Source organism: Taeniopygia guttata, chromosome 27 (genome assembly GCF_048771995.1).
Source record: "Taeniopygia guttata chromosome 27, bTaeGut7.mat, whole genome shotgun sequence".
Taxonomy (NCBI): Eukaryota; Metazoa; Chordata; class Aves; order Passeriformes; family Estrildidae; genus Taeniopygia; species Taeniopygia guttata.
The window spans coordinates 836,925-862,892 of record NC_133052.1 but is presented as its reverse complement, the minus strand read 5'-3'; the positions used below and the strand labels follow the sequence as shown (position 1 = coordinate 862,892).

The window sequence follows — 25,968 nt, the reverse complement described above, 5'->3', positions numbered from 1 at the left end:
CATTCCCATCCCCATTCCCATCCCCATTCCCGTTCCTGTCCCCGTTCCCATTCCACATTCCCATTCCCATTCCCATTCCCGTTCCCGTTCCCGTTCCCGTTTCCGTTCCCATTCCCGTTCCTGTTCCCATTCCCGCTCCTGTTCCCATTCCCGTTCCCAAGGTTTTTCCCGGGACCCCCATTCCCGAGGCTTTTCCCGGGACCCCCATTCCCGAGGCTTTTCCCAGAACCCCCATTCCCGAGGTTTTTCCCGGGACCCCCATTCCCGAGGTTTTTCCCGGGACCCCCATTCCCGAGGTTTTCCCGGAGCCCCATTCCCGAGGTTTTCCCGGGACCCCCATTCCCGATGTTTTCCCGGGCAGCGCCGTGGGCAGCGCGCACCCGGGATTTCGGGATTTACATAATCCCTGGCTATGTAACCCGCCGCCTTCCTGGGCTTTTTTTTCTCCTCCTCTAAATGAAAAAAAAAAAAATAAAAAAAAACTTTTAAAACCCAAAAAAACTGAAACGAAACCTCCCAGCGGGAGCTCCCGGCTCCGGTTCCTCCTCCTCCCGCGGGGTTGGGAACGGGGATTTGGGGCTGCAGCTTGTGGGGGGGTTTGGGGGGAGCTGGGAGGGGAAGCCCCGCGTGGGTTTGGGGACACGTTTGGGGACACGTCTGGGGACACTGAGAGCCGGGAGCGCCCCGAGCTGTGGCGCTGGAGCCTCCCCAGGGAACGGTGCCCAGCGGGATTTGGGGTCCCCGCGGCCACCGGGGGTGATGGGGACAGCGTGGGCACAGCGTGGGGACAGCGTGGGGACAGCGTGTCCCACCCGTGACACGTCCAGGGGCACACCGGGGACAGCAGGACAGGGCCACCACCGCCCCGCACACCCCCCTGGGGCTCTTGGGGTCACTGGGGCGCCCCAACCCCAAATCCCACGGGACCCACGCATCCCCCCCCGCTGCGGGACGGCGCTCCCCGCAGGGAACGTGGGGCTCCCGTGGGGGTTTGGGGTTTTGGGAGGGCTCGTCCTGTCCCCACCTCCTTGTCCCCAAAAGGGACCTGGAGGCAGCACAGCCGCCCCCCCAGTCTGGCAGCTCACTGGTCCCAGTAGGAGCAGCGGGATGGGAGCGCCAGGATCCCGCAGCTGTTTGGGGAATGCTCTGAAAATCCTAAAAAAATTCCTTTTCCTGCCCCAAATTCCCTCTCAGCAGGACGAAGTGGGGTTTGGGGTCAGGCGACATCACCCGGTGCCACCCCGTGCCCAGTTGTCCCCCAAAAATGGGGTTTAAATCCACATTTCCCAAGGTGGGAAAACCCCAAACCCCCAAACCCTTCTCCCTAAACCCTCCAGAAATCGGGGGAAAACGGTGTTCGGAGCTTTAAATTCAGAACTTTTATTAATGAACATTTCCAGCCCGGCTTTGGATCCCTTGGGAAGGAGCAAAGGACACTCAGGGACACCCGAGGGGGGCTCCCATCAGCCGGGGGGGATTTTCCTTAGGAAAAAAGAAAAATTATAGACAAAAAAAATCAAACAAACAAACAAAAAAAACCAGACCGAAACCAGTTTGGTTTGGAACAACTTTATACAAACGAACCTTATGTACACTCCCTTTTTTCCCCCCAAAACACCCCTATTTATAGAAGGCAACATAAATAAATCCCCGGGACTGTACAACACTATGAACACTCCTTAAAACGGCACTTTCTGCTTAAAAAAATAGCATTATTCTCTTAAAAAATAGGAAAGAGCTCGGTTATTTTTTTTCCTTTAAAATAAGTCGTCGATTTCCTTAAAAAAGAGGCATTTTCGCCGTTCCTTTACCCACAGCTGGAGGCACAGCCAGAAAACGGAGATGAGCACGAGTTTTTCTCTTCAAACAATAACTTAAAACCATTCCTGAACTGCTTAAATATTAAAATATTTCCCTCCCCACAACCCCCCCACCCCCCACCCGATTTTTTTATTTATTTTTAAATCACCACCTTCTGGTCTGAGCATCGTCCCGGGCGATTCCGGCTGGGGTGGGGGTCCCGCTTTGCTCCTTTTGGGGGTCCATGAGCCCCAAAACCGCTCCCGGGTTCGGAGCCAGGGCCGAGCGCCTCCCCTGGGCTGGGGACAGGCACGTCCCTGTCGCGACAGCGGCGACACGGCTGCTGCAGCCCGGCGGGATGCGGGTCCCGCAGAGGGGTCACCCCACGGGCAAAGCTCCGGCGGGGTTGGGGTGAAAATCTTCGGGGGCCAAATGTGCCCGGGGCCGGGGCGGGGGTCGCGATGGAAAAGGTCCGAAATGGAAAAGTCCGGCAGGATTTTCCGGATTTTGCAGCTTTTCCTGCGCGGGGAGCGGAGGGGCTGAAGCCTTTGCAGTCTCTGTTCCTGAGATCAGCGAGGAGCGAGAGTTTAGGGGTGCGCGGGGTGCGGGTCCTTTCCTTTGCTTTGCTGATGCTGTTGTTGTCATTTTGGGGGTTTTTTCTCTTAGGAAAATTCAGGAGACAAAACCAAACCGGGGTTGGGGTTGGGGGGGTGGTAAAAGGAGGCCGAGGAGCTGCGCAGCGTCTCTGAGCCCTCCGTGCCCTCCGTGCCCGCCGTGCCCATCAGTACGCGGCGCCCGTGCCCGCGGGCCCGGGGGACGGGTGGTGCATCGGGGGGGCCGCCTGCGCCTGCGGGGGTCCGTGGGGGCCGCTGAGGCTCTGGGGGTGGTACCAGGGGCTGTGCTCCTCCAGGAAGGCCGGCGAGGGGCTGTAGGGCAGCGGCGGCGGCAGAGGGGTGCGGGCGCTGCCGCCGCCGGGACTGTCCCACACCGGAGAGGGCGGAGAGTTGCAGGCCATGGAGTCGCTGTTGTTGGGGCTGTGCTCCAGAGGCACCTCGCCGTTCTTGTAGAGCTTCTTGAACTTGGAGCGCCGGTTCTGGAACCAGATCTTCACCTGCGGGGGGCGGGGAAGAGGGTCAGAGAGGCGGGAGGGGAGAGGGAGGGAGGGATGGGTGAAGGGGAGAGGGGCAGGGGGCTGGGAAGGGACAGGGAGGGTGGGATGGGTGCAGGGAAAAGGCACAGGGGACATGGAGTGTCCCTCCCTCCTTGCCATGGGAACAGGAGTAATGGGGCAGAGGGAAGGGGACAGGGAATGAGGTGGTTTGGACCATAGGGACACCGGACACGGGGGTCATGGGCAGCCCTGAAACACGGGAAGGGATATTGGGGTCACAGGGGACATCCCTGGGCACTGGAACCAAACTGGGACAGGGGGTCACAGGGACCCCAGAGACACAGGAAGGGACCGGGGGGTCACAGGGACCCCAGAGACACAGGAAGGGACGCGGGGGGGGGTCACAGGGACCCCAGAGACACTCTGGCACGTAGGAAGGGACAAGGGGCACAGGTGACACACGAGGCACCCCGGGAAGGGACATCATGGGAACCCCAGGGACACTGCATGGCAGGAAACTCCTCAGGACAGGGGTGTCATAGGACACATGGGCAGTGACCCTTGGGGTGAGTGTCACGGAGAACACAGACACTCCAGGGACACTCCAGGGACATACCATGGACACACCACGGACACACCACGGACACTCCATGGGCACACCATGGGCACTCCATGGACACCCCAGGGACACCCCAGGGACACTCCATGGACACTCCATGGACACTCCATGGGCACACCATGGGCACTCCATGGACACCCCAGGGACACCCCAGGGACACTCCATGGACACTCCAGGGAAATGGACATTCCATGGACACCCCAGGGACACCCCAGGGACACCCCAGGGACACTCCAGGGACACCCCAGGGACACTCCAGGGACACAGCCATTCCACAACCAGGGACACCCCGTGTTCTGGGGCCAGCACCCACGTGCCAGCGGCTGTCACAGGGACCCCTGTGGGGACACGGGCGTCACGAGGAGCCCGTCACGCCACGGGCCGGGCGTCGGGAGCGTCCCCGCGCTGGGCGAGGCGGCGCTGGACGCCCTGGGCGAGGGGCGGGGGTGGCTGTCACCCAAACAGGATGTCCCTCTGGGAGCGGGTGACGCGCTCCGTCAGCCCTTTGCAGTGTCCCCGATTGCTTCATCGCCCAAGGGAGGAGGAGGAAGGCCAAGGGCGGCACAAGGGCGCCGGCGCCGGCCCCGAGGCAGGGAGGGCACCGCGATGGGCGCGGGGGAGTCACGGGCTGCGGGGACAGGGGACAGGGGACAGGGGGACAGGGGGACATCGGGACAGGGGGACAGCCGCTCCCCTCCCACCCGCACAGCCAAGGGGACGATGTCCCCGCGCCAGGCAGGACCCCAGGAGCGAGGGGCTCGCCCCGAATCGGGGCGGCTGGCGGGGAGGAGAAGAAGCCCGTCCCGCACATCCCGGCTCTTCCAGTCCAGCCTGCAGGGCCACCCCAGCGCTGGGGACAGCGGGCGTGGAACCGGTCCCCAAATCCCTTCCCCTGCACGAACCCAGTGGGATGGGGCAGCCAGAGCCAGGGAATCCCTTGGGAAGTCTGGGCAGCAGGAGCGCAGGAGGAGCCAGAACAGGGACCCCGCTCAGGTCCCTGCCCGGGGGATTTGGGGTCAGGAGCCCTGTGGGGAGGGGGTGTCCCGAGAGCCCCGTCCCGAGCGGCTCAGCCCCTCGGTGCCCCACGTCCCCGGGGCCGGGGCAGGATCCAGCCCCAAACCCGCGGCTCTGGGAGCTCCGGGATGGGGCCGGCTCCAGAGGGAGTGGGATGAACCCCGAAACTGCCGAGTGGGGCACGGCTGGGCTCCCCTCTCCCTGCTGTCCTCTCCACCTTTCCCTCGGATCTGCTCCACGGGGGAAACCTCAGCGGGGACCCCAGAACCCACAGCAAGGGGGGAACTCCATCCCTGTGACCCCCAGACCCCTTTTGGCCCCGCGGGAGCCGAGCCGTTCCCAAATCTTCCCAAATCCAGGATTGCCGGGGGGGTGGCAGCTCCGGCTCCCCCTCTGCTTTCCGCGGGGGGATTTGGGCTGTCGGGGGAGGTGGGTGGGGGTCTCAGCCCTCACCTGGGTCTGGGTGAGCCCCAGCTGCGCGGCCAGCTCGGCGCGCTCGGGCAGCGCCAGGTACTGCGCCTTCTGGAAGCGGCGCTGCAGGGCGGCCAGCTGGTAGCTGGAGTAGATGGTGCGCGGCTTGCGGATCTTCTTGGGCTTCCCATTGACCATCCGCACCTCCGGCTCCGGCTCCTCCTTCACGGACACTGCGAGAGGCCGCGGGGTCAGCGGGAAGGGTTCCCAGGGCAGCCACCCCGTGCCCAGCCCGGTGTCACCCCGTGCCCAGCCCGGTGCCACCCCTTCCCCAGCTCGGTGTCACCCCGTGCCCAGCTCGGTGTCACCCCGTGCCCAGCTCGGTGTCACCCGCTCGGGGTGCTGGCAGTGCCCCGTCCCCTGCCACAACCTCTGGGACCCCCCCGGGCCATGTCCCGGATCCGTCCCCACGGGAAGGGCCGAGCCCCGGCAGCCGCCAGCAGCCCCCTGTCCCCAGCCCGGGGGGCACAGTCCTACAGAGATCGGGGACGTTCCGAGGGGTAAAACCCCACAAAGACCCGGGACACCCTGAGCGGCACAACCCCACAAAGATCGGGGTGGGGGGGTGTCCCCACAAGACAGGGGACACCCCGAGGGGCACAGCCCCGCGAAGCCCGGGGGTTAAAACCCCACAAAGTCCGGGGGGTAAAACCCCACAAAACCCGGGGGTTAAAACCCCACCGAGCACGGGGGGGGTTAAACCCCACAAAACCCAGGGGTTGAAACCCCACAAAACCCGGGGGGTAAAACCCCACAAAACCCGGGGGGTTAAACCCCACAAAACCCAGGGGTTGAAACCCCACAAAACCCGGGGGGTAAAACCCCACCAAGCCCGGGGGTTAAAACCCCACAAAACCCGGGGGATAAAACCCTACAAAACCCGGGGGTTAAGACCCCACCAAGCCCGTGGGGTAAAACCCCACAAAACCCGGGGGGTAAAACCCCACAAAACCCGGGGGGTAAAACCCCACAAAACCCGGGGGGTTAAACCCCACCAAGCCCGGGTGTTAAACCCCCCCGAGCCCCCCGGCACCCCGCGGGCGCGGCGGGGCGGGCACGGCCCCGGTGCCCCGGTGCCCCGGTGCATCCGTACCTGCCTCCTGCGGCGGGAGCTGCTGCTCCCTGAAGTGGCCGTACTGGCGGTAGGAAGGGCTGTAGGAATAGTCGGATTTGGGCGAGTAGGTGCCGGCGGCGGCGATGCCGTTCAGGTTGAACTGCGGGTAGGGGTAGTGGCCCACGGGCTGCCCGTACGACTGGCCCGGGTAATAGTCGTGCTGGCCCGTGTAGTAGCCCAGGTCGGTGACCGAGGACTCGGGCAGGGTGGGAGAGTCCTTGGAGGCTGCGTGGCAGCTCAGCGAGCCCGAGAGGTCCGTCAGGATGCTGGAGAGCTTCTTGTCGAAAGAGCCGCTCATGGCTGGCAGCGGGGAGGGGGCGCTGCCTGCCCGCGCCCGGGACCCCCCAAGCTGGCGGCGGCCGCGGCCTGGCGTGCCCCGAGCGGCTCCGGCGTGCGGCTGCTCCGCGAGGAGCCACCAGAGACTGTGCCCAAAGCTCCGGCCCCGCCGCCTGCTTCAAGCCTTTAATTAGGGAGCAGGGCAGGGTGGGTGCGCATTCCGATTGGCTCCAGAAATATTGCCTGGGAGGCAAAATAGGCTCCTGCCTCCTCCTGTGTGGGTTTTTTTTTTCTTTCCTCTCTCCCTTCTGTTTTTTTTTCTTTCTCTCTCTCAAGAAACAACAAAGAGTGGGTGAAGGAGGGTGAGGGAATAAATAAAGTGTGCAGGGTCCTGCCTGCAGGAGGGGGGTCCCGGGGACACGGGGCACACTGTGGGGGACAGCAGAGGGCTGTTTATAAGGGGATTTTGGGGTGTGGGGGGATTTTTTGGAGGAGTGTTTGGGGTTGTTTGTTGTGGGGCAGGGAAGGGGGGCTGGAGTTTGGGACTGGGATGGATGCGTGCTCGGGGCTGGGGGCTTTAGGGGTTTGTTTATGGCCCCACGACTTCTCCCCTGCCCCCCCTTCTCCCAGCAGCGTCCCCCAGTCCAACACCACCGCCAGGCAGAGCCCCCCAAAGGAACCTCCCGTACCCCCAGCTGGGGGCACCTCGGGCCAGCGACAAGCCCCGATTTTGGGAGACACTCCCCGGGGGTCTGTGCCCTTCTCCCACCCCCGCTCAGAGCTGTGACCCCTGTGCTGCCCCAAGGACCCCCAGCAGCACGACCCAGCCGGGGGTCGCGGGTCAGCCCTGGTGCCCCCCAGGCCACCCGCCGGGCTGTCCCCACCGCCCGCAGCACCGGGGAGGGAGCTTTGAAAGGGGGGGGGGGGGGTTGTTTTTGGGGAGGGGTCTCTGCTTCTGCAGGCAGGATCTTCCCCGGCAAGAAGCGGGGGGCTGGGAGGGGTCTGGGGCAGTGCCCCGGGTGGGGCTGTCCCCTCCTGTCCCCTGTGGGTCCCCTCCTGTCCCCTCCTGTCCCCTGTGTGTGGTGTCCCCCCCCCACCCCGCATTGTCCCCGCGGTGCCCCCCGGGTCCCCCCGGCCCGGCCCGCGGCGCGGGGCAACGGCTCCGCCTGGCGGCCACGGCGGGAACTGCGCCGCGCCCCGGGAGCCGCGGGTTCGAGTCCCGGGACCGCCGGAACCGCCGGGAAAGAGAGAGAGAAAAATGGGGAATGGAAAAGGAGCGGGAATGGGAATGGGAATGGGAATGGGGACAGGAATAGGAACAGGAATGGATGTAGGAATAGGAATAAATCAGAATAGGAATAGGAATAAGAATAGGAACACGGATAAATAGGAATAGGAATGCATAGAAAGAGGAATAAGAATGTATAGGAATAAGAACAGGAAAATTAGTAGGAATAGGATTAGAAGTAGGAATGGGATTAGAAGTAGGAATAGGAATAAATAGGAATGGGAATAAGAGCGAGAACAGGAAAAGGACAAACAGAAATAGAAGTAATAGAAATAGAAACAGACAGAAATGGAAATAATAGAAGCAGAAATAAAGAGAGCAGGGATGAATGCCCAGGGGAAGCGGGGGCTCCGCAGGAGGCCGGGAGAACAGCTCGGCCTCGCTTCCCGCGTGGGAATTGTAGCTGGGGATTGCAGGAACTCATTCCGAGGGGACAGAAAGGTCTGGGAGCCGCGCCGGGATTCCCCGGGAGGTTCCCGGGTCCCGGAGCCGCCGGGCCATCCGCAGGTGCCCGGCCCGGCTGTCGCCCTCCAGCCGCGCTGTCGCCAGGGCCGGGCCCGCCGGGAGCGGCGCCGCGGCAGGAAAAGCCGGTTTGGGGCTGGAGACCGGGCAGGGCACCGGGGCAGCGCGGCCGGAGCGGGAGCGGGTCCGGCCAGTCCCCCGCGGCCCGGGACCGGGAGCGCTGCAGCTGCCGGGGGCTGCCGGGGCGCGCTGGGGGCTGTGGAACCCCAAATCCGGAGCTCGGGGTGGGGAGGGCTGGGGGGGGGCGCTGGGGGAGATGGGGCAGTGCGGGGGGGGCAGAAATCGCTGTTCTGGGGTACCCGAGGGTCTTTGGGGGGTCCCACGGGTCCCACGGCCAGACCCCCCGAGTCTCCCCACGGGGCTGGTGGTGCCCCCCCACGCCCCTCTACGGCCCCCCCGTGACCCCCCAAGGCTGAAGGGTTTCCTCCGCGTGTCCCCCAAAAAGGCCGGGGGGTCCCCGGGAGTCCCCGCGTGTCCCCCCAGCCCTGTCACAGCCGCGGGGGGTGGGTTTAGGGGGTCCCCGAGTGCCCCCAACCCCCTCCCCACCCCCCCCACCCCCCCCTCCGGAGCATCTTTGGGTCAATGGCGTCACCTCGTGGCCTTTGGGGGCAATGACACCGCGGGGTGACGTCATCGGTGTCACTGCGGGCGGGGCCGGGCGGGGGACGGGGGATGGGGACAGGGGACAGGGGACAGGGGATTGGGGACAAGGGATTGGGGATGGGGACAGGGGACAGGAGATGGGGACAAGGGGTGGGGACAGGGAGGTCCCCGTGCCAGGCCCGGCTGCCCGCGATGTCCCCGTTGCCGTCACTCTTTCCAGTGCCGGTGACACGGCACAGGGGCACGGGGACATGGGGCGGGGGACACCGGACATCCTGCAGCCCCCCCAGGCCAGCCCGGCCCGGATTTCCCGGCCCGGTGGGAGCGGCGCGGCGGCTCCCGGTGACCTTTGCCGGGGTCGGGACGGCGACAACCGGGAAGCGGCGATACTGCCGTGTCCCCACCGGGTCCCCTCCCTGTCCCCGCGGGGGCGGGGCTGTCCCACGGCCCGGCCCCGCCCCGGTGCCGCTCCCGGGGTCCCGGTGTGACCTCCTGACATGGGGGGGGGTCTCATCCCGGGGGTCCCATGCCGGGGGGTCCCATCCCAAAGAGGTGCCAGGTAGGGGGGTCCCACCCCGGGGGGATTAGGGCGGGAGGAAGGGGGGAATGGTCCCGCGGGGGTGTGGGGAGGGGGCAGTGGGGTGGGGGGCAGTGGGGGGGTCTGGCAGGGGGCGGGGCCTGAGCCCCGCGACCCCCCCGCGGGGGTGACCGGGTGCGGCCGCCCCTCCCGCCCCGCACACCTGAGCGCGCAGGTACGCGCGGTGCGCGGCGGGGTGCGCGGCCCCTTTAAGGGGCGTGTCCGGAAGCACCCCGACCCCGCCCCGGCCCCGCCCCGGCCCCGCCCCGGCCCCGCCCCGGCCCCGCCCCGGCCCCGCCCGGCCCCGCCCCCCCCGCACCGGTCCCGGTGGGGCGGCAGGGCGGGTACGGCGGCCGGTGCGGGACATGGCGCGGCGCCGCCGGCTGCTGCCGCCGGCCCTACCGGGGCTGCTGCTGGGGCTCGGCCCGGTGCTGCTCGCCGCCGCCGCCGCCTTCAACCTGGACCGCACCTTCCCCGTGCTCAAGGAGGGCCCCGCCGGAGCCTTGTTCGGCTTCTCGGTAGCGCTGCACCGGGAGACGGAGCGGCGGGAGCGGAGCCTGTGAGCGCGGCTGGGGGCGGGGGGCGAGCCCCGGGCGGTGGGGGGGGGCCCCGGGAGAGCGAGGCGAGGTTCACCTGGGCGGGGGGCAGGGGGGTTGGGACGGGGAAGAACCGGGAGGGGCCCCCGTGGGGGTGCGGGGGGTCCCCGGGAGGATCCGGGGTGTCTCCGGTGGTTGGGACCCCCGTGCGGCGGAGGAGAGTGAGACGGCGCTTTACCTGTCAGCGGGGGCGGCCCCGTGAAACGCGGGGTCCCCGTGGGGGGCGGAGGCGTTGAGAGTGGTCCCCGTTAGGGTCGGGGTCGCCCGTGGGGTGGGGAGGGGTCCCCGTGGGGTGCGGAGCCCCGTGGGGTGGGGCAGAGCGGGGAGGGTCCCCCCGTTGGGATGGGGGTCCCACGTGGGGTGGGGTCCCTGTGGCACGGAGGGTCCCCCGGGGGTGCTGCGGGTCCCACCCCGAGCCCCCCCCTCATTCCCCGCGCCCACCGCGGGGTCCCGGTGACACGGGGGGGGTCTGACAGCAGCGTGGGGTCACCCCGTGTCCCCCCAGGTGCGCTCGGAGCCCCTCGGGGTGGGGGACCCCTGCCCAGCCGAGCGGTCCCGGCCGGCGCCGACCCTCAGCGGGGCGGTGGCGGAGCCCCCCGAGCTGCCCCCGAGCTCCGCCGGTCCCGGTGGGGCCCCGTGCCCGGGAACCTGTTGGACTGTGGTTCCTGCCGGGCAGAGCCCCAACAAAAGCCCCTTTCAGGCGAAGCAGCCCCGTGCTGTCCCCCCGCTGTCCCCCGCTGTCCCCCGCTGTCCCCCCACTGTCCCCCCGCTGTCCCCCCGCTGTCCCCCCGCTGTCCCCCGCTGTCCCCCCGCTGTCCCCGCCGCCCCCGCTCCCCGGGAATTCCCGTCCGTGCCGGGAGGAAGCCCCACCGCGGGGCAGGGCTGCCTTTGTCCCCCCGAAGGACGCGGGGTGTTGCTGGATCACCTTCCCGCGGCTCTCCCGGTTTGGAGACCCCCGGGACCCCGTTTTTCCCGGGGCCCGGCGGCAGCTGCCGGTGCGGGCGTGCTCCGCATTCCAGGGATGCATTCGGGGCCGTGCCCTGAGGAGCTGCTGTTGCTGCGGGGCCGGAGGGAGCGGAGCCGCTCCTGCGGAGCCCCGGGAGCGCTGCGGGACCCCCCCCGCCCCCGGGACCCCCGGCCCGGTGCTGCCCGCTCCGCTGGCCCCGCAGCAGCTGCCGGCGGGCACCGGGCGGGGGTCGCGGCTGGCACCGGGAACGGCCCCGGGGGAGGTTTTGGGGGGCTGTGACAGGGACGCGCCACCCCCACACCTGCGCCACGTGTCGCTGCGTGTCCCAGCGCGATCCCCGCGGGGCGCGGAGGCTCCGCCGGCTGCGGGAGCGGCTCCGGAGCCCGAACCCCCCCGGGCAGAACCCCTCCCGTGCCCGGGGGCAGCGCGCCGTTCTCTCCGCCCGTGGGGCTGCCCCACCTCGGGGTGCCGGAGCCGCTCCGGGTGCGGCCGGCGCTGGGGGACCCCCGGAGCCCCCCGAGGGTCGCGCCCGCGGCCCGGTGCCCTCCGCTCGCAGGTGCAGGGTGGGGACAGGAAAGCGACGCTTCCTGCCACGGCCATGCCCCGTTCAGGGCGCGGAACGGGGGTTCCCGTGCTTTTTTGGGGGTTGGCTCCTGCCCTGGCTGTTGGGGTGCTCCGGGGCGGTACCGGAGCCCCCCGTGCCGCCCCCCCCGGGCCGTGCGCGCCCCGCGGGGCTGTGCCCGTGCGAAGGTTTGTTTGCTCGCTCCTCCCAGGCCAGGTGGGCGCGGGCTGGAGCGCGGCTCTTATCAGCCCTGCCGAGATTCCGGAGCTCCTCGGGCCGCCCGCGTCCGGCCGCTCCCACCGGGAGCCGCTTTGGGCCCCGCTCGGTCCGGCCCGGGTCGGTTTGGCGGTCCCTGGGTGACCTGGGGAAACTGAGGCACGGCAGATCCGTTCCAGGAAAGCTGAGGATCACCCCCACCCCCCCAAAATCTTCAGCCAGAGGGGAGGCAGCACCCACATCTGCAGCCCTCTGGGAATTGGGGCTGTGCCCGGGGGTCTCCCTGGTTCCAGCTGGCTGCTGAGGAGAGGCTCTCCTGGCTGCGTTCCCGGTTCTCCCTCCCCCCGGCCGGGCTGCTGCGGATTGCTGGAGCTGCCTGAGCTCCCCCTGCCTTGGCCCGGGCCCGCCGGGGTCCTGCGGGGCTGCGGCTGCTCGGCAGGAGGAGGGGGACGGACGTGGGGCCGTCTGTCCATCCATCCATCCATCCATCCATCCATCCATCCATCATCCATCCATCATCCATCCATCCATCCATCCCGGAGCCGTCCCCCCGCTCCCGGCTCCTTCCCAGAGGGCTCCCGGTGGGTTTCCTGCCCAGGGACCCCCATGGCAAACCTGGGGGCGGGCCGGGCTCCCCCCGCCCGCTCCTCCCCTCCCGGCCCCTGGCGAGGATGGCTGAGGAGCTCCCCTCGCTGCCCAGCTGCTCCCTGGGGAGGGGGTTCTGGGGCTGGGGCCCTCGGGGGGTGCGCGGCCCCCCTGTTCCAGAGGTGTCCCGGTGGGATCTCTGCCATCCTCGCCTCTCGCAGCGCAGGGGGGCGGCAGTTCGGGGTCCCGGTGCCCGGAGCCTCCCACAGCCCCGCTCCCAGCGCTGGGGGAGCCCCCCCGCTCCATCCAGCCCCCCACGCCTGCCAAGGCGGATTAGGACGGAGCGCGGCCTCACATTCCTGCTTCCCTCCCTCCCTCCCTCCCTCCCTCCCGGCCTCCCCCCGTGCCGCTCTTCACCATCCCGAGCGCAGCCCCAGTTCCCGTCCCCGCAGCCCACCGGGACCGGTGCCACGAACCGGTCCCGGCCCCTCCCGAATCCCGGTTCGCCCCCCCGGGCAGCCGCGGGCCCGTGGGCCCCTGGCTCACTCACAGCGGGGCGGGAGCCACCCCTGGGTGCCCCCCCTGTTTCGGAAAGCCCCGCGCTCCCCCTTTCCCAGGAGCGGAGCTGCGGGTGGGCTGCCGTGCCGGGAATCTTGGCTGGAGGCAGCGGCGTGCCGGAGCTGCTTGGCTTGGGTGGGCTCCCGCCCCCCGGGACCCGCGGGGACGGCGGGGTCCTGTGGGCCGGGACCACCGGGGGAGCCGGGGGCACCCCGGGGCTGCAGGTCCCGGTGGGGTTCGGGCTGTGGGGGCAGCACCCCCCAGCTCTGAGTCACAGCAGCTGCCCTGAGTCACTTCCCCCCCAGGGAAGGGGGACAATGGTGCCCCTCGTGCCCCCCTGGCAGCTGGGGGGGCACATTCCTGCGTGCCGAGCTGGCATCGCCCGGAGCCACCCCCCCCCCCCGTTCCCTTCCCTGCCCAGCGGCTTCGCGGGCCCCCACCCTGGCATTCCTGCGGGCAGCAGCCCCCCCGGACCCCCGTTTGGGCCGAGCGGTGCCAACCCCCCCCACCTGCAGCCCCGGGCTGACTCAGCCGCCCCGGGGGGGTCCCGGCGTGCCGGGGCCGGGGCTGCCCGGGGCTCCGCATTCCTCCTGCACCGGGCTTGAGTCACGCCCGGCCCGCCCGGACGTGCCCGCGCTGCCGCCCCGCATTGCTCCGCTTCCCCCGGCGCTCCCTGCCCGCCGGCGGCAGCTGCGGGGCACGGCGGGCACCGGCACGGCGGGGACCCGCACCGCGGGGACCGGCACGGCGGGAGGGCACGGCGGGGACCGGCACGGCGGGGACCGGCACGGCGGGGACCGGCACGGGCGGGCACGGCGGGAGGGCACGGCGGGCACCGGCACGGCGGGGACCGGCACGGCGGGGACCGGCACCGCGGGGACCGGCACGGCGGGCGGGCACGGCGGCGTTGGCTCCTGTCCTCGCTGGTGGCCCTGCTGAGGGCTGCCCCGGGAGCAGCTCTGGGTGCCCTGTCCCCTTCCATGTCCTGGGTGCCATGTCCTGTGTGCCATGTTCTCCTCATGTCCCGTGTGCCATGTCCTCCTCATGTCCTGTGTGCCATTTCCTGTGTGCCATGTCCTGTGTGCCATGTCCTGTGTGCCATGTCCCCTTCCATGTCCTGGGTGCCGTGTCCCATGTGCCATATTCCCCCCATGTCCTGGGTGCCATGTCCTGTGTGCCATGTCCTCTATGCTATGTCCCCTTCCATGTCCTGTGTGCCATGCCCTCCTCGTGTCCTGGGTGCCATGTCCCCTTCCATGTCCTGTGTGCCCTGTCCCCACCTTGTCCCGTGTGCCATGTCCTCCTCGTGTCCCCCCCCCCAATGTCCTGGGTGCCGTGTCCCCCCGAGTGTCCCGCCTGCCAGAGGGAGTCACTTCCTCCCCAGCAGGGCCACCTCCACGCCATTGTCCCCGCGCTCCCCCAGGACTTCCCGGCGGAAAGTCCGGCCCTTCCGGAGCCCTCGGGCCATGCCAGCCCCCCATGCCAGCTCCCCATGCCAGCCCCCCATGCCAGCCCCCCATGCCAGCTCCCAGCTCCCCATGCCAGGGCCACGGGGCCTCGCCGGGGCTCCCCAGCATCTCCTTTGGGGTGGGGGGGTCCCTTTAGCATCTCCTGAAGGGGTTGGGGGGCACGTCCAGCCTGGAACGCCGATGTCCCCCATGGCACTGCCCTGCCTGGGGAGGTCACCCCTGGGAGGTGCTGCCTGTTCTGGGACAGCCAGCCGGGTGCTGCCTGAGCCCCGCCGGGGTGAGGGGTGTTTGTCTGGGGTGGGGGTGTCCATCCCAGACTGGGGGTGTCCATCCCAGATGACGGGATACATCCCAGATTCGGGGTGTCCATCCCGGATTAGGGGATCCATCCTGGATTAGGGGATCCATCCCAGACTGGGGGTGTCCATCCCAGACTGGGGGTGCCTGTCCCAGACTGGGGGTGTCCATCCCAGACTGGGGGTGCCTGTCCCAGCTCCCCTCCCTGCTCCCGGGGCTCTGTCCCCCATTCCCTGGGATTGAAGCCAGGCCGGGAAGGGCCGGGGCTGCCCTGGGGGTCCCAAACCCCCCCCCATCATTTTCCCCACCAGCACAGCGAGGTTTGGGGGGTCACTGTGACCCCTGTTCCCATCCCCCGTGCACGGGGAGGGGGCTCAGCCGTGGGATGGAGCCCGGGAGGAGTGGGGGAGCCGTGACTCCGTCAGGTTCGGGGTCCCTGTGTCCCCTTCCAGCCCTGTGGACGGGGCTGACCCCGTTATTTGGGGGTGCCAGGGTGCGACAAACTCTGGGGAAGCAGCTCCAGTGTCCCCCAGGGCACCCACTCTGCTCTGCCCCCCAAAACGAGCCGGAGGGGTTTGGGGGGATGGACCTGCCCCCCCATCACCCACCAGTGCCCCCTGTGTCCCCCAGGCTGCTGGTGGGGGCCCCCCGGGACGCGGAGCCGCTGAACGGGACGCGGACGGGCGCCGTGTACGCCTGTCCCCTGAGCGCCGCCACCCGCGACTGCCGCCGCCTGCCCATCGAGCTCAAGGGTGGGTGACCCCCCCCGGGGTGTGTGACACCCCAAAACCCCCCCGGCACCGGGGACCCCCTCTCAGGCCAGCTCTGCCCCGCAGATGAGCCCGACAAGGCCATCATCGAGGACATGTGGCTGGGGGTGACAGTGGCCAGCCAGCGGCAGCCGCCGGGGAGGGTCCTGGTGAGTCGGGGGCTTTGCACGAACAGATCCTGGTTCCTTGCACACCCAGATCCCGGCTCCTTGCACACCCAGATCCCGGCTCCTTGCACACCCAGATCCCAGCTCCTTGCACACCCAGACCCCGACTCCTTGCACATCCAGATCCCGGCTCTTTGCACACCCAGACCCTGGTTCCTTGCACACCCAGATCCCGGCTCCTTGCACCTTTGGGGTGTCCCCTGAGCCTCAGTGTCCCCGCTGTCCCAGGCCTGTGCCCACTGTGGTCAGTCCCTGAGCTGTCCCTGTCCCCATCCCTGTCCCTGTGCCAGGCCTGTGCCCACCGCTACACACGGGTGCTGTGGTCAGTCCCTGAGCTGTCCCTGAGCTGTCCCTGTCCCCGGTCCCTGCTGTCCCTGAGCTGTCCCCAAGGTGTCCCGGTCCCTGCTGTCCCCTGTCCCTGAGCTGTCCCTGTCCCTGTGCCCGTGCCAGGCCTGTGCCCACCGCTACACGCGGGTGCTGTGGTCAGTCCCTGAGCTGTCCCTGTCCCTGTCCCTGTCCCCATCCCTGTCCCTGTCCCAGGCCTGTGCCCACCGCTACACGCGGGTGCTGTGGTCGGGCGCGGAGGCGCAGCGCCGCATGGTCGGCCGCTGCTTCGTGCGGGGCAATGACCTGCGCCTGGACCTGGCCGACGAGTGGCAGACGTACCACAACGAGATGTGCAACGCCAACACCGACACCGACGAGACGGGCATGTGCCAGATGGGCACCAGCGCCGGCTTCGGTGCCAACGTCATCTACTTCGGGGCGCCCGGTGCCTACAACTGGCAGGGTGAGGGTCCTGGGGGCACGGGGGCACCTGCCAGCCCTGGGGTCACCCCTCTGGGCACCCCTTTTCCTGCCAGCCCTGGGGTCACCCCTCTGGGCACTCCTTTTCCTGGGGGTTCCCCTCACCTTTGGGGACGCTTCCTTGCCCAGGGGGGTCTGTGCCCCCACGGGACCCCCTTCCCGAGGTGCCCTTGCCCCCGTGGGACCCCCGAGGCCGTGGGGTGACCCCCTCACCGTTCCAGGCACCGATTACATGCTCCAGCGGGACTCGTGGGACCTGCACGACTTCTCCTACCCCAACAAGAGGAACGGCAACACCTACATAGGTGGGGGGGGACCCCAGGAGGGGTTTGGGGTGAGGAGGAGGAGGTTTGGGGGGGATTTAGGGGGAACGCTGGGGGTGGGGGACTCGGAGGCTTGGGGGCATGGGGGATGGTGAGACTGGGGGGCAGTGGTGGCATTGGGGTGACATTGGGCACGGAGGGAGAAGATGGGGGGGGTGATTTGGGGTGAGGAGGAGCTTTGGGAGCTGGGGGTTTCGGGCGTGGATGTCAAAGGCGCTGGGGACACTTGGGGACACTTGGGGACACTTGAGGACACTTGGGGACACTTGGGGACACTTGGGGACACTTGGGGAGGGTTCCCCCCGGGATCCCCGGGGTGCGGGGGTCTCGGGGAGGACGCGGGGGGGTCCCGGGGGTCCCTCGCTGACTGAGCCCCGCAGGGTACGCGGCCGAGGTGGGCAGCGCGGTGCTGCAGCGGGAGGCGGTGACGGTGGTGACGGGCGCGCCCCGGTACCGGCACACGGGCGCGGTGCTGCTGCTGAGCCGCGGGGCGCGGCAGACGCTGAACCGGAGCCTGCTGCTGCCCGGCCCGCAGGTCGGCTCCTACTTCGGCAGCGCCCTGGCCCTGGCCGACCTCAACAACGACGGGTGAGGGGCTGCGACCCCCCCCTGGCTGCGGGACGGGGCTGAGATGGGGAGGGGGCTCAGCTGGGGCTCAGCTGGGGCTCACCTGGGGCAGGGGGCTCACCTGGGGCTTCCTGAATGCCACCCGCGCTGGGATCTGTCAGCTCCTGGGCAGGGGGGTCTTACTTAGTATGTCCTGAGGCTAAGGTGGGCTTGGAACCCCAAGTTCCCAATGGTGGGGGTCTCACCCGGGATATCCCTCAGCTCCCAGGGGTGGGGGTCCCACCAGGGACATCCCGCAGCTCCCAGGGGTGGGGGTCCCACCTGGGGGTAGGGGTCCCACCCGGGACATCCCGCAGCTCCCAGGGGTGGGGGTCTCACCCGGGATATCCCACAGGTCCCAGGGGTGGGGGTCTCACCTGGAGCACCCCGCAGCTCCCAGGGGCGGGGGTCTCACCCGGGATATCCTGCAGCTCCCAGGGGTGGGGGTCTCACCCGGGACATCCCGCAGCTCCCAGGGGTGGGGGTCTCACCCGGGATACCCCACAGCTCCCAGGGGTGGGGGTCCCGCAGCTCCCAGGGGTGGGGGTCCCACCTGGGATACCCCACAGCTCCCAGGGGATCTCTGTGGGTCCCAGCTGTGGCCTGGGGAGGTTTTTGGGGCCAATCCCATTTTCACAGCTGTGTGGGGAGGGGTCTCCCCACCTCAGGCGTGTCGGGGGCCGTGTCCCAGCCCCGGCCCCCATCCCCCGCTGTCCCCACAGGTGGCAGGACCTGCTGGTGGGGGCCCCCTACTACTTCGAGCGGAAGGAGGAGGTGGGGGGCGCGGTGTTGGTGTTCATGAACGAGGCCGGGGGCTTCCAGCAGCTGCCCAGCCTGGTCCTCACCGGGCCCAGCCACTCCGGCTTCGGCTTCGCCCTGGCCAGCCTCGGGGACATCAACCAGGACGGGTTCCAGGGTGAGCCGGGGACCTCTGGAGAGCTTTAGGGTGAAGAGGAGGAGATGGGACAGGCTGGAGGTCCTGATTGTCCCGTTATTCCTCCTGCCCAAGCCTCCCTCCCTCCTGTGCTGGGTTTGTGGGGTCTCACAGGAAGGGAGGACCCCAGACGTGGGTTTGGGGTCCCAGGGAGGGCCCTGGGGTGCTGACCCTGCCCTTGTCCCCCCAGATATCGCCGTGGGGGCTCCTTTTGAGGGGCCTGGCAAGGTTTACATCTACCACAGCAGCGCCGAGGGGCTGCGGGACCGACCCCGGCAGGTAACGGCCCCGGGGAGCCCTGAGCGGGCCGGGGCCTTTGGAGACCCCCCGAGCCCCCCACTGCAGGGCACCGGCTGAGCCCCCTGCCCCCCAACCCAGGTGATCAGCGGGTCCGACCTGGGCCCCACCCAGATAAAAACCTTCGGGTACTCGCTGAGCGGGGGGCTGGACATGGACGGGAACTCCTACCCCGACCTGCTGGTGGGCAGCCTGAGCGAGCACATCGTCCTGCTCAGGTACAGCCCTGGGGACAGGGACGGGGGTCCTGCCACCCCTGCCACCCCCAGGTGGGCACAGGGCACAGGGGGGTTCAGCCAAGCCCAATCCCTGCCCAGAGCCCGTCCCGTGATCAACATCCTGGACAAGACCTTCACGGTGACCCCCAGCAAGGTGGACCCTGCCCAGTGCACGCCCAAGTCCTGGTGAGTCCCCGGTGTCCCCGGTGTCCCCGTAGCTGCTGGTGGCACCCCAGGCTCGGCTCACGGCCCTTTGTCCCCACAGCATGACGGTGACCCTGTGCTTCTCCTACAACCAGAGCGCGGGGGACCCCAGCTACAGCGAGAGGATCAGTGAGTGGGGGGTGCTGGGGGGACACGGGGACACGGGGACGCCTTGTGGGGCTGTGGGACAACTCGTGCTGTCCCCCAGCCCTGCGGTACACGCTGGAGGCCGACAAGGACCGGCACCCGCCCCGGGTCAGGTTCTCGGGGTCCCAGTCTGCCACCTACACCGGGGACTTCTCCATGCCCGACACCCGCTGCCAGTCCCAGGAGCTCCTGCTACTGGTGAGCGTCCATGTCTCCATCATCCATCCATCCCTTCATCATTCCAACATCCATCCTTCATCACCCATCCATCCATCACCCATCCATCCATCATCCATCCATCACCCATCCATCCATCCATCCATCCATCCATCACCCATCCATCCATCCATCCATCCATCCATCCATCCATCCATCCATCATCCATCCATCATCCATCATCCATCCATCATCCATCCATCCATCCATCATCCATCCATCCATCATCCATCCATCCATCATCCATCATCCATCCATCCATCCATCCATCCATCCATCCATCCATCATCCATCATCCATCCATCATCCATCCATCATCCATCCATCCATCCATCCATCCATCCATCCATCCATCCATCCATCATCCATCATCCATCATCCATCCATCCATCCATCCATCCATCCATCCATCCATCCATCCATCATCCATCCATCCATCCATCCATCCATCCATCATCCATCCATCCATCATCCATCCATCCATCCATCCATCCATCCATCCATCATCCATCCATCCATCCATCCATCATCCATCCATCCATCCATCATCCATCCATCATCCATCCATCCATCCATCCATCCATCCATCATCCATCCATCATCCATCCATCATCCATCCATCCATCCATCATCCATCCATCCATCCATCCATCCATCATCCATCCATCCATCCATCCATCATCCATCCATCCATCCATCATCCATCCATCATCCATCCATCCATCCATCCATCCATCCATCATCCATCCATCATCCATCCATCCATCCATCATCCATCCATCATCCATCCATCCATCCATCCATCCATCCATCACCCCTCCATCCCCCCATCCCTGTGCTCCTCTCGGGGTCTCTCCCTGGCCTGGCAGCAGCAGAGGGGGACCCCAGCCGTGGCTGGAGCTGGATCTGTGTGTGATTCCCACCCCGCAGGACAACGTCCGGGACAAGCTGCACCCCATCGTGCTCTCCATGAACTACTCCCTGCTGGAGAGGCCCAGAACCTTCCAGCTGGGCCCTCACTCCCTGGACGCCTTCCCTGTGCTCAACCAGGACCAGTCCCACGAGAACGAGACCAAGGTGAGCCGGCCGGGGGGACACGCCGGGGGGACACGCCGGGGGGACACGCCGGGGGTCCCTGGGGGTGGCGGGGGCTCAGGACACGTCCCTGTCCCTGCAGATCGAGTTCCAGAAGGAGTGTGGCTCCGACAACCAGTGCTACAGCAACCTCCAGCTGCAGAGCAGCTTCGTCACCGAGCAGAACCAGCCGCTGCCCAGGTGACAACGGGGCCCTGGTGTCCCTGGGGGTGTCCCTGGTGTCCCCGGGGGTGTCCCTCGTGTCCCTGGGGTGTCCCGGGTGTCCCCTGGGGTGTCCCTGGTGTCCCTTGGGCATGTCCCTGGTGTCCCTAGGGGTGTCACCCCAGGGGTGTCCCTGCGTATCCCCCTGGAGGTGTCCCTGGTGTCCCCCTGGAGGTGTCCCTGGTGTCCCTAGGGGTGTCCCTGGTGTCCCCCGGGGGTGTCCCTGGTGTTCCCCTGGAGGTGTCCCTGGTGTCCCCCGGGGGTGTCCCTGGTGTCCCCAGGGGTGTCCCTGGTGTCCCCTGGGGGTGTTCCTGGTGTCCCTCTGGGAGTGTCCCTGGTGTCCCTGGGGGTGTCCCGGGTGTCCCCGGGGGTGTCCCGGGTGTCCCCCGGGGGTGTCCCTGATGTCCCCAGGGGTGTCCCCGCGCTGACCCCGCTGTCCCCACACAGGGTGAACGGCACGCAGGTGCTGCAGTACAGCCGGGACGTGCGGAAGCTGCACCTGAGCATCAACATCACCAACGTCCCCACGGCGCCCTGGAACGGCGAGGACGCCCACGAGGCCCTGCTCAACGTCACCGTGCCCCCCAGCCTGCTGCCCTCCTCCGTCCGCCCGGTACGGGGTGGGGGGACACCCCGGGACCCAGCGGGGGCTCGGCCGGGAGGTTCCTGACCCCCTTTGCCCTCCCCAGAGCGGAGCCTGCACCTTTGGGGACACGGTGCTGTGCGAGCTGGGAAACCCCTTCAAGAGGAACCAGAGGGTGAGAGCTGCCCCCTCTGCCCCCCAGTGCCCCCCTGTGCCCCCCTCTGCCCCCGCTGCCCCCCAGCCCTTCCCGGGGGGCTGAGCCGCTCCTGTGGGCGCAGGCAGAGCTGACCATCACCTTCGAGGCCATCGGCATCGTGCTGGACACGCGGGAGGTGGCCGTGTGGCTGGACCTGTCCACGTGAGTGGCAGTGGGCAGGACGGGCCGGGGATGGTCCCGGTGGGACCGGGGGGATGCTGATCCCGGTGCCCCATCCCGGTGCCCCGGCAGGCAGAGCACCCAGGAGGATCTGCAGCCTGTGCTGGCCAAGCTGCTGGTGGATTACAGCATCCAGTCCTCGCTGAGCATGTGAGTGTCCCCTGCACCCCCTCAGTGTCCCCTGCACCCCTCAGTGTCCCCTGCCCCCCCTCAGTGTCCCCTGCACCCCTCAGTGTCCCCTGCCCCCCCTCAGTGTCCCCTGCACCCCTCAGTGTCCCCTGCACCCCTCAGTGTCCCCTGCACCCCCCTCAGTGTCCCCTGCCCCCCTCAGTGTCCCCTGCACCCCCCTCAGTGTCCCCTGCACCCCCCTCAGTGTCCCCTGCCCCCCTCAGTGTCCCCTGCACCCCTCAGTGTCCCCTGCCTCCCTCAATGTCCCCTCCATTCCCCCCACCCGAGTCTGGCTGTGCCAGCCCTCCATGTCCCAGGCGTGGGGACACAGTGGGGTCACCATGGGACATCCCCTGTGTCCCTCACGCCGTTGCCGTCCCCCATCCCGTTCCCAGAGCCTCCTCGCACATCCAGTCCTACTTCAGCGGGACGGTGGTGGGCGAGTCGGCCATGGAGCAGGAGCAGGACGTGGGCAGCCCCCTCACCTTCGACTTCCAGGTGAGCTGGGTTTGGGATCGTGGGAGGGAGGCGGGTTTGGGATCATGGAGAGAAGCGGGTTTGGGATCCTGGGAGGGAGGCGGGTTTGGGATCGCGGGAGGGAGGCGGGTTTGGGAACACCGGCCTCCACCTCCCACACTGCCCGCAGGTGACCACCAAAGGCGAGTCCCTGGGCACGTTGGGCACCATCCTGCTGGGGTTTGAGTGGCCCTACGAGATCCCCAACGGCAAATGGCTCCTCTACCCCACCGAGATCCTGGTGAACGGCAACGACACGTGTCACCCCCCCGGCGGGGTCATCAACCCCCTCAACCTCACCGTGAGTCAGCCGGGGCCCTCAGGCCGTGCCCTGCCCCACCGCGGGGGTGCTTCAGCCCCCCGGCACCCCCCGGGCTCTGACGGGGCTCGTGTCCCCCCTCAGCTCCTGCAGGACCGGGCTCCATCCCGGCAGCGACGGGAGCTGGAGCCCCCCGAGCCGGGGGAGCCCCCGGTCACTTTGGCCACCGGCCGGCGCCCGAGGTCCGAGGCGGCGCTGGTGAGTGGGGCTGAGGGGTCGGGCAGCGCATCCCCCTCCCGGGTCACCGTCCCCGCTGCTTCCCGGAGCCAGGGTGGTGCTTTGGGCCCCCCTGACCCCCGTGTCCCCCAGAGCTGCTCGGCGGGCACGGCGCGCTGCGTGTGGTTCGAGTGTCCCCTGCTGCAGACGCAGCTCCCGTCCAGCTTCAGCCTCCGCGCCCGCGTCTGGAACAGCACCTTCATCGAGGTCAGCACCCCGGGGTGGTGTTAAACGAGGCCCCGAGCCCGCCAGGGCTCAGCTCAGGGGCTGGCACCCGCCCCTGGGTGTCCCTACTGTCACCTGTGTCCCCCCTTCCATCCCTGTGTCACCATCATCCATGTCCCCGTCATCCTCCATGTCCCCATCATCATCCTCCACGTCCCCAGCATCATCCTCCACGTCCCCATCATCATCCTCCACGTCCCCATCATCATCCTCCACGTCCCCATCATCATCCTCCACGTCCCCATCATCATCATCCACGTCCCCATCATCATCCTCCCCCTGCTGCCCTCTGTGTGTCCGTGCCCACCATGCCCGTGTCCCTGCCCGTGCCCGTGCCCGTCCCTCAGCCGTGTCCCCGTGTCCCCAGGAGTTCCGGGACTTTGACCGAGTGAAGGTGACGGGCACGGCCACGCTGTTCCTGCGCTCGCAGGTGCCCACCATCAGCATGAGGAACCACACGGTGCGGGTGAGCCACACCACAGCCCTGCTGGGGCAAACGGGGTGGCACTGGGGCCGCTGCAGCCCCGTGCCCCAACCCTCTGTACCCCTTCCCACCCCCCCAGTTCTCCGTGGACGTGGACTCGGAGCTGCAGGAGGAGCAGCCGGCCGAGATCGCGCTCTGGCTGGTGCTGGTGTCGGTGGCAGCCGGGCTGCTGCTGCTGGGGCTCATCATCCTCCTCCTCTGGAAGGTGAGGGGGGTCCCAAATCCCCTGCCCGGGGAGGAGGGGGTGCAGGAGCCGCGCTGAGACCCAACGGGCTCGTGTCACCCGTGGCCGCCTCCTCCCTGCCCGGCGAGGGGTGCGAGGGACTCGCAGCCGAAGATTGTCCCCTCGGCTGGAAGGTGCCCCGCGGGTGGCAGGTGTCCCCCAGGCTGAGGTGCCCTCCCGGGAGGAACATTCCCGGCTGGAGAGGGATGAGGAAGAGGAGCAGAGACGTTCCCAGCGTGTCTTGGGGTGCAAAACATTTTGGGATGTGTGCCCAAAGCGGGGCTGGAGCTGCTGCCTGTGGCTGCACTGCAGGGACTGGGGGACCCCCACATCCCCCTGGGGACACCCCCAGCTTCTCGAAGCCCCCTCTTCTACCCAGGAGGGGCTCACTGGTTCTGCAGGACCCCCCACCCCGCAGCATCGCTATGGGGCGTCTCCCTGCCCCTCTTTCCCCCCTGCGGGGGGGTGCCCAGGACCCCCCAGCCCCTGTCCCGGCCCCCCTGACCCTGTCCCTTCCCTGCAGTGCGGGTTCTTCCGGCGGGCCAACACCCGGGCCATGTACGAGGCCAAGGGGCAGAAGGCGGAGATGCGGATCCAGCCGTCGGAAACCGAGCGGCTCACGGACGACTACTAACGGGGGGCACCCCCCGTGCCCCCCGGGCACCGCGGGCCCCGCCTGGTAATGCCCCGTGGGGCCGGGCTGCAGCGGCATCTTATCTTCCTCCTCCTCTTCAGCCTCCTCTCCTCTTCCTCTGTCCCGCAGGGTCCCGCAGGGCTCCGCGGGGTCTCCAGGATCGCCGCTCCCTTTGCTCCGCTCTTCGCCGCCTCGGGGGTCTCTGTCCCCCTCCCCGCCCCTCCCGGCCCCTCGCTGACCCCCTGTCCTCTCTGTGTCCCCTCGCAGTGTGACTTTTTCCAGCGGACCCGCTACTACCGGATCATGCCCAAGTACACCGCGGTGCGGATCCGGCAGGAGCAGCGCCACCGGCCCGGGGGGCTCCTGCCCCGCCGCCGCAAGAAGCTCTGGGTGACCAAATGGCAGGAGCCGGACAAGTACTACTGACCCCCTGTCCCCGCCCGGCCCCTGCCAGGGGGGCTCTGACTTTGCACAAGCCCCCTGCCCCATCCCCTCCGCCACGGCTGCCCCCGCCGCTGGCTCCCGGTTTGCCCGGGGGGCTCCCGGAGCCTTTCCCGGTTCGCCCGGGGGGCTCCCGCAGCCTTTCCCGGTTCGCCCGGGGGGCTCCCGCAGCCCCTCCCGGTTCGCCCGGGGGGCTCCCGGAACCTTTCCCGGTTCGCCCGGGGGTCTCTCGCAGCCCCTCCCGGTTCGCCCGGGGGCTCCCGGAGCCTTTCCCGGTTCGCCCGGGGGGCTCCCGGAGCCTTTCCCGGTTCGCCCGGGGGTCTCCCGCAGCCCCTCCCGGTTCGCCCGGGGGACTCCCGCAGCCCCTCCCGGTTCGCCCGGGGGTCTCTCGCCCGCTCGTGCCTTGAATGCTTGTGGGGGCGACCCCCCAAATTTCCCCCCCGCTCGCCGAAGTGCTGCTGGCCTCACCGAGTGCCTTCCCCCCGCCCCCCCGCGCTGACACTCCGCTCGCCACCTCCCTGTCCCTTGTCCCCAACCTGCCCGGGACACGTCCCGGCCCCTGGGGAACGTCCCCGCCTGCCGCGACACGCTGGACCCCCTCCCCTCGGCAATGGGTGCGGGACCCCTCTGCTTTCCCCGGGGCGGGTCTCGGGGGGCTCATTCTCTCCTGCACCCCCTCCTCACCCCGGACCCCTCGGGGGTCTCCCCCTCCCCACCCCGGACCCCTCGGGGGTCTCCCCCTCCCCACCCCGTACCCCTCGGGGGTCTCCCCCTCCCCACCCCGGACCCCTCCCGCTGTTCTCGGCCGCAGCTTTGCTTTGGGGGGGTGCAGCACTTCAGCCCGTGTCCCCCCCAATCCCCGGCCCTCGCCCCCGGCCCGGGGTCCCTGTCCCCCCGCGGGGTTAAGTTATTCCGTGTCTCTCCGTTCCGTGTGTCCGTGTCCGGTCGGTACCGGGGGCGGTGGGGAGGGGGTCCCGCGCCCCCAGCCCCCCGCCGGCCCTCAAAGCCCCCTCCCCTTCCTCGCCGGGGCCCAATAAAGGCTCGCTCTGGGATTTGTACCCGCTTGTCCCCTCCGTGTCCTGCCTGCCGGGCTGGGGGGGGTGGGCTGCGGGGTTGGGGGATTTGGGGGTGGGGGGCTAAAAGAGGAGGGGAG

The 25,968-nt window shown here is 68.5% G+C and overlaps 2 protein-coding genes across 3 annotated transcripts; one reads left to right on the top strand and one right to left on the bottom strand.

Moving 5' to 3' along the window:
• Positions 1-1,553: 1,553 nt before the first annotated feature.
• Positions 1,554-6,967, bottom strand: DLX3 (distal-less homeobox 3). Its single transcript, XM_072919220.1, has 3 exons — positions 6,109-6,967; positions 4,998-5,188; positions 1,554-2,911 (listed from the first exon to the last, which is right to left on the bottom strand). The coding sequence occupies exons 1-3, from the start codon at positions 6,425-6,427 to the stop codon at positions 2,582-2,584; spliced, it is 840 nt and encodes a 279-aa protein (XP_072775321.1). The 5' UTR covers positions 6,428-6,967; the 3' UTR covers positions 1,554-2,581.
• Positions 6,968-9,691: 2,724 nt separating this feature from the next.
• Positions 9,692-25,873, top strand: ITGA3 (integrin subunit alpha 3). Of its 2 annotated transcripts, XM_072919112.1 has the most exons (26): positions 9,693-9,954; positions 15,276-15,397; positions 15,482-15,564; positions 16,123-16,372; positions 16,611-16,694; positions 17,093-17,300; positions 18,041-18,234; positions 18,443-18,531; positions 18,631-18,767; positions 18,867-18,953; positions 19,033-19,100; positions 19,180-19,316; positions 20,265-20,411; positions 20,512-20,609; positions 21,078-21,243; positions 21,320-21,388; positions 21,492-21,571; positions 21,662-21,739; positions 22,153-22,255; positions 22,404-22,574; positions 22,677-22,790; positions 22,902-23,015; positions 23,401-23,499; positions 23,597-23,722; positions 24,264-24,419; positions 24,642-24,780. In XM_072919112.1, the coding sequence occupies exons 1-25, from the start codon at positions 9,761-9,763 to the stop codon at positions 24,372-24,374; spliced, it is 3,129 nt and encodes a 1,042-aa protein (XP_072775213.1). In that variant the 5' UTR covers positions 9,693-9,760; the 3' UTR covers positions 24,375-24,419; positions 24,642-24,780. The 2 variants fall into 2 exon arrangements, with proteins under 2 accessions (XP_072775212.1, XP_072775213.1); XM_072919111.1 differs by lacking the exon at positions 24,264-24,419 and having other exon boundaries at positions 9,692-9,954; positions 24,642-25,873.
• The last annotated feature ends 95 nt before the right edge of the window (positions 25,874-25,968 follow it).

Bases quoted from the DNA above. Each gene is read 5' to 3' on its own strand.
- ITGA3 (XM_072919111.1), top strand. From the start codon at position 9,761: ATGGCGCGGCGCCGCCGGCTGCTGCCGCCGGCCCTACCGGGGCTGCTG. The intron at 19,101-19,179 runs GTGAGTGGGGGG...GCTGTCCCCCAG, and splicing joins CAGCTACAGCGAGAGGATCA to CCCTGCGGTACACGCTGGAG. The intron at 21,389-21,491 runs GTGAGAGCTGCC...CTGTGGGCGCAG, and splicing joins CCTTCAAGAGGAACCAGAGG to GCAGAGCTGACCATCACCTT.
- DLX3 (XM_072919220.1), bottom strand. From the start codon at position 6,427: ATGAGCGGCTCTTTCGACAAGAAGCTCTCCAGCATCCTGACGGACCTC. The intron at 5,189-6,108 runs GTACGGATGCAC...GGCCTCTCGCAG, and splicing joins GCTCCCGCCGCAGGAGGCAG to TGTCCGTGAAGGAGGAGCCG. The intron at 2,912-4,997 runs GTGAGGGCTGAG...CGCCCCCCGCAG, and splicing joins TGGGGCTCACCCAGACCCAG to GTGAAGATCTGGTTCCAGAA.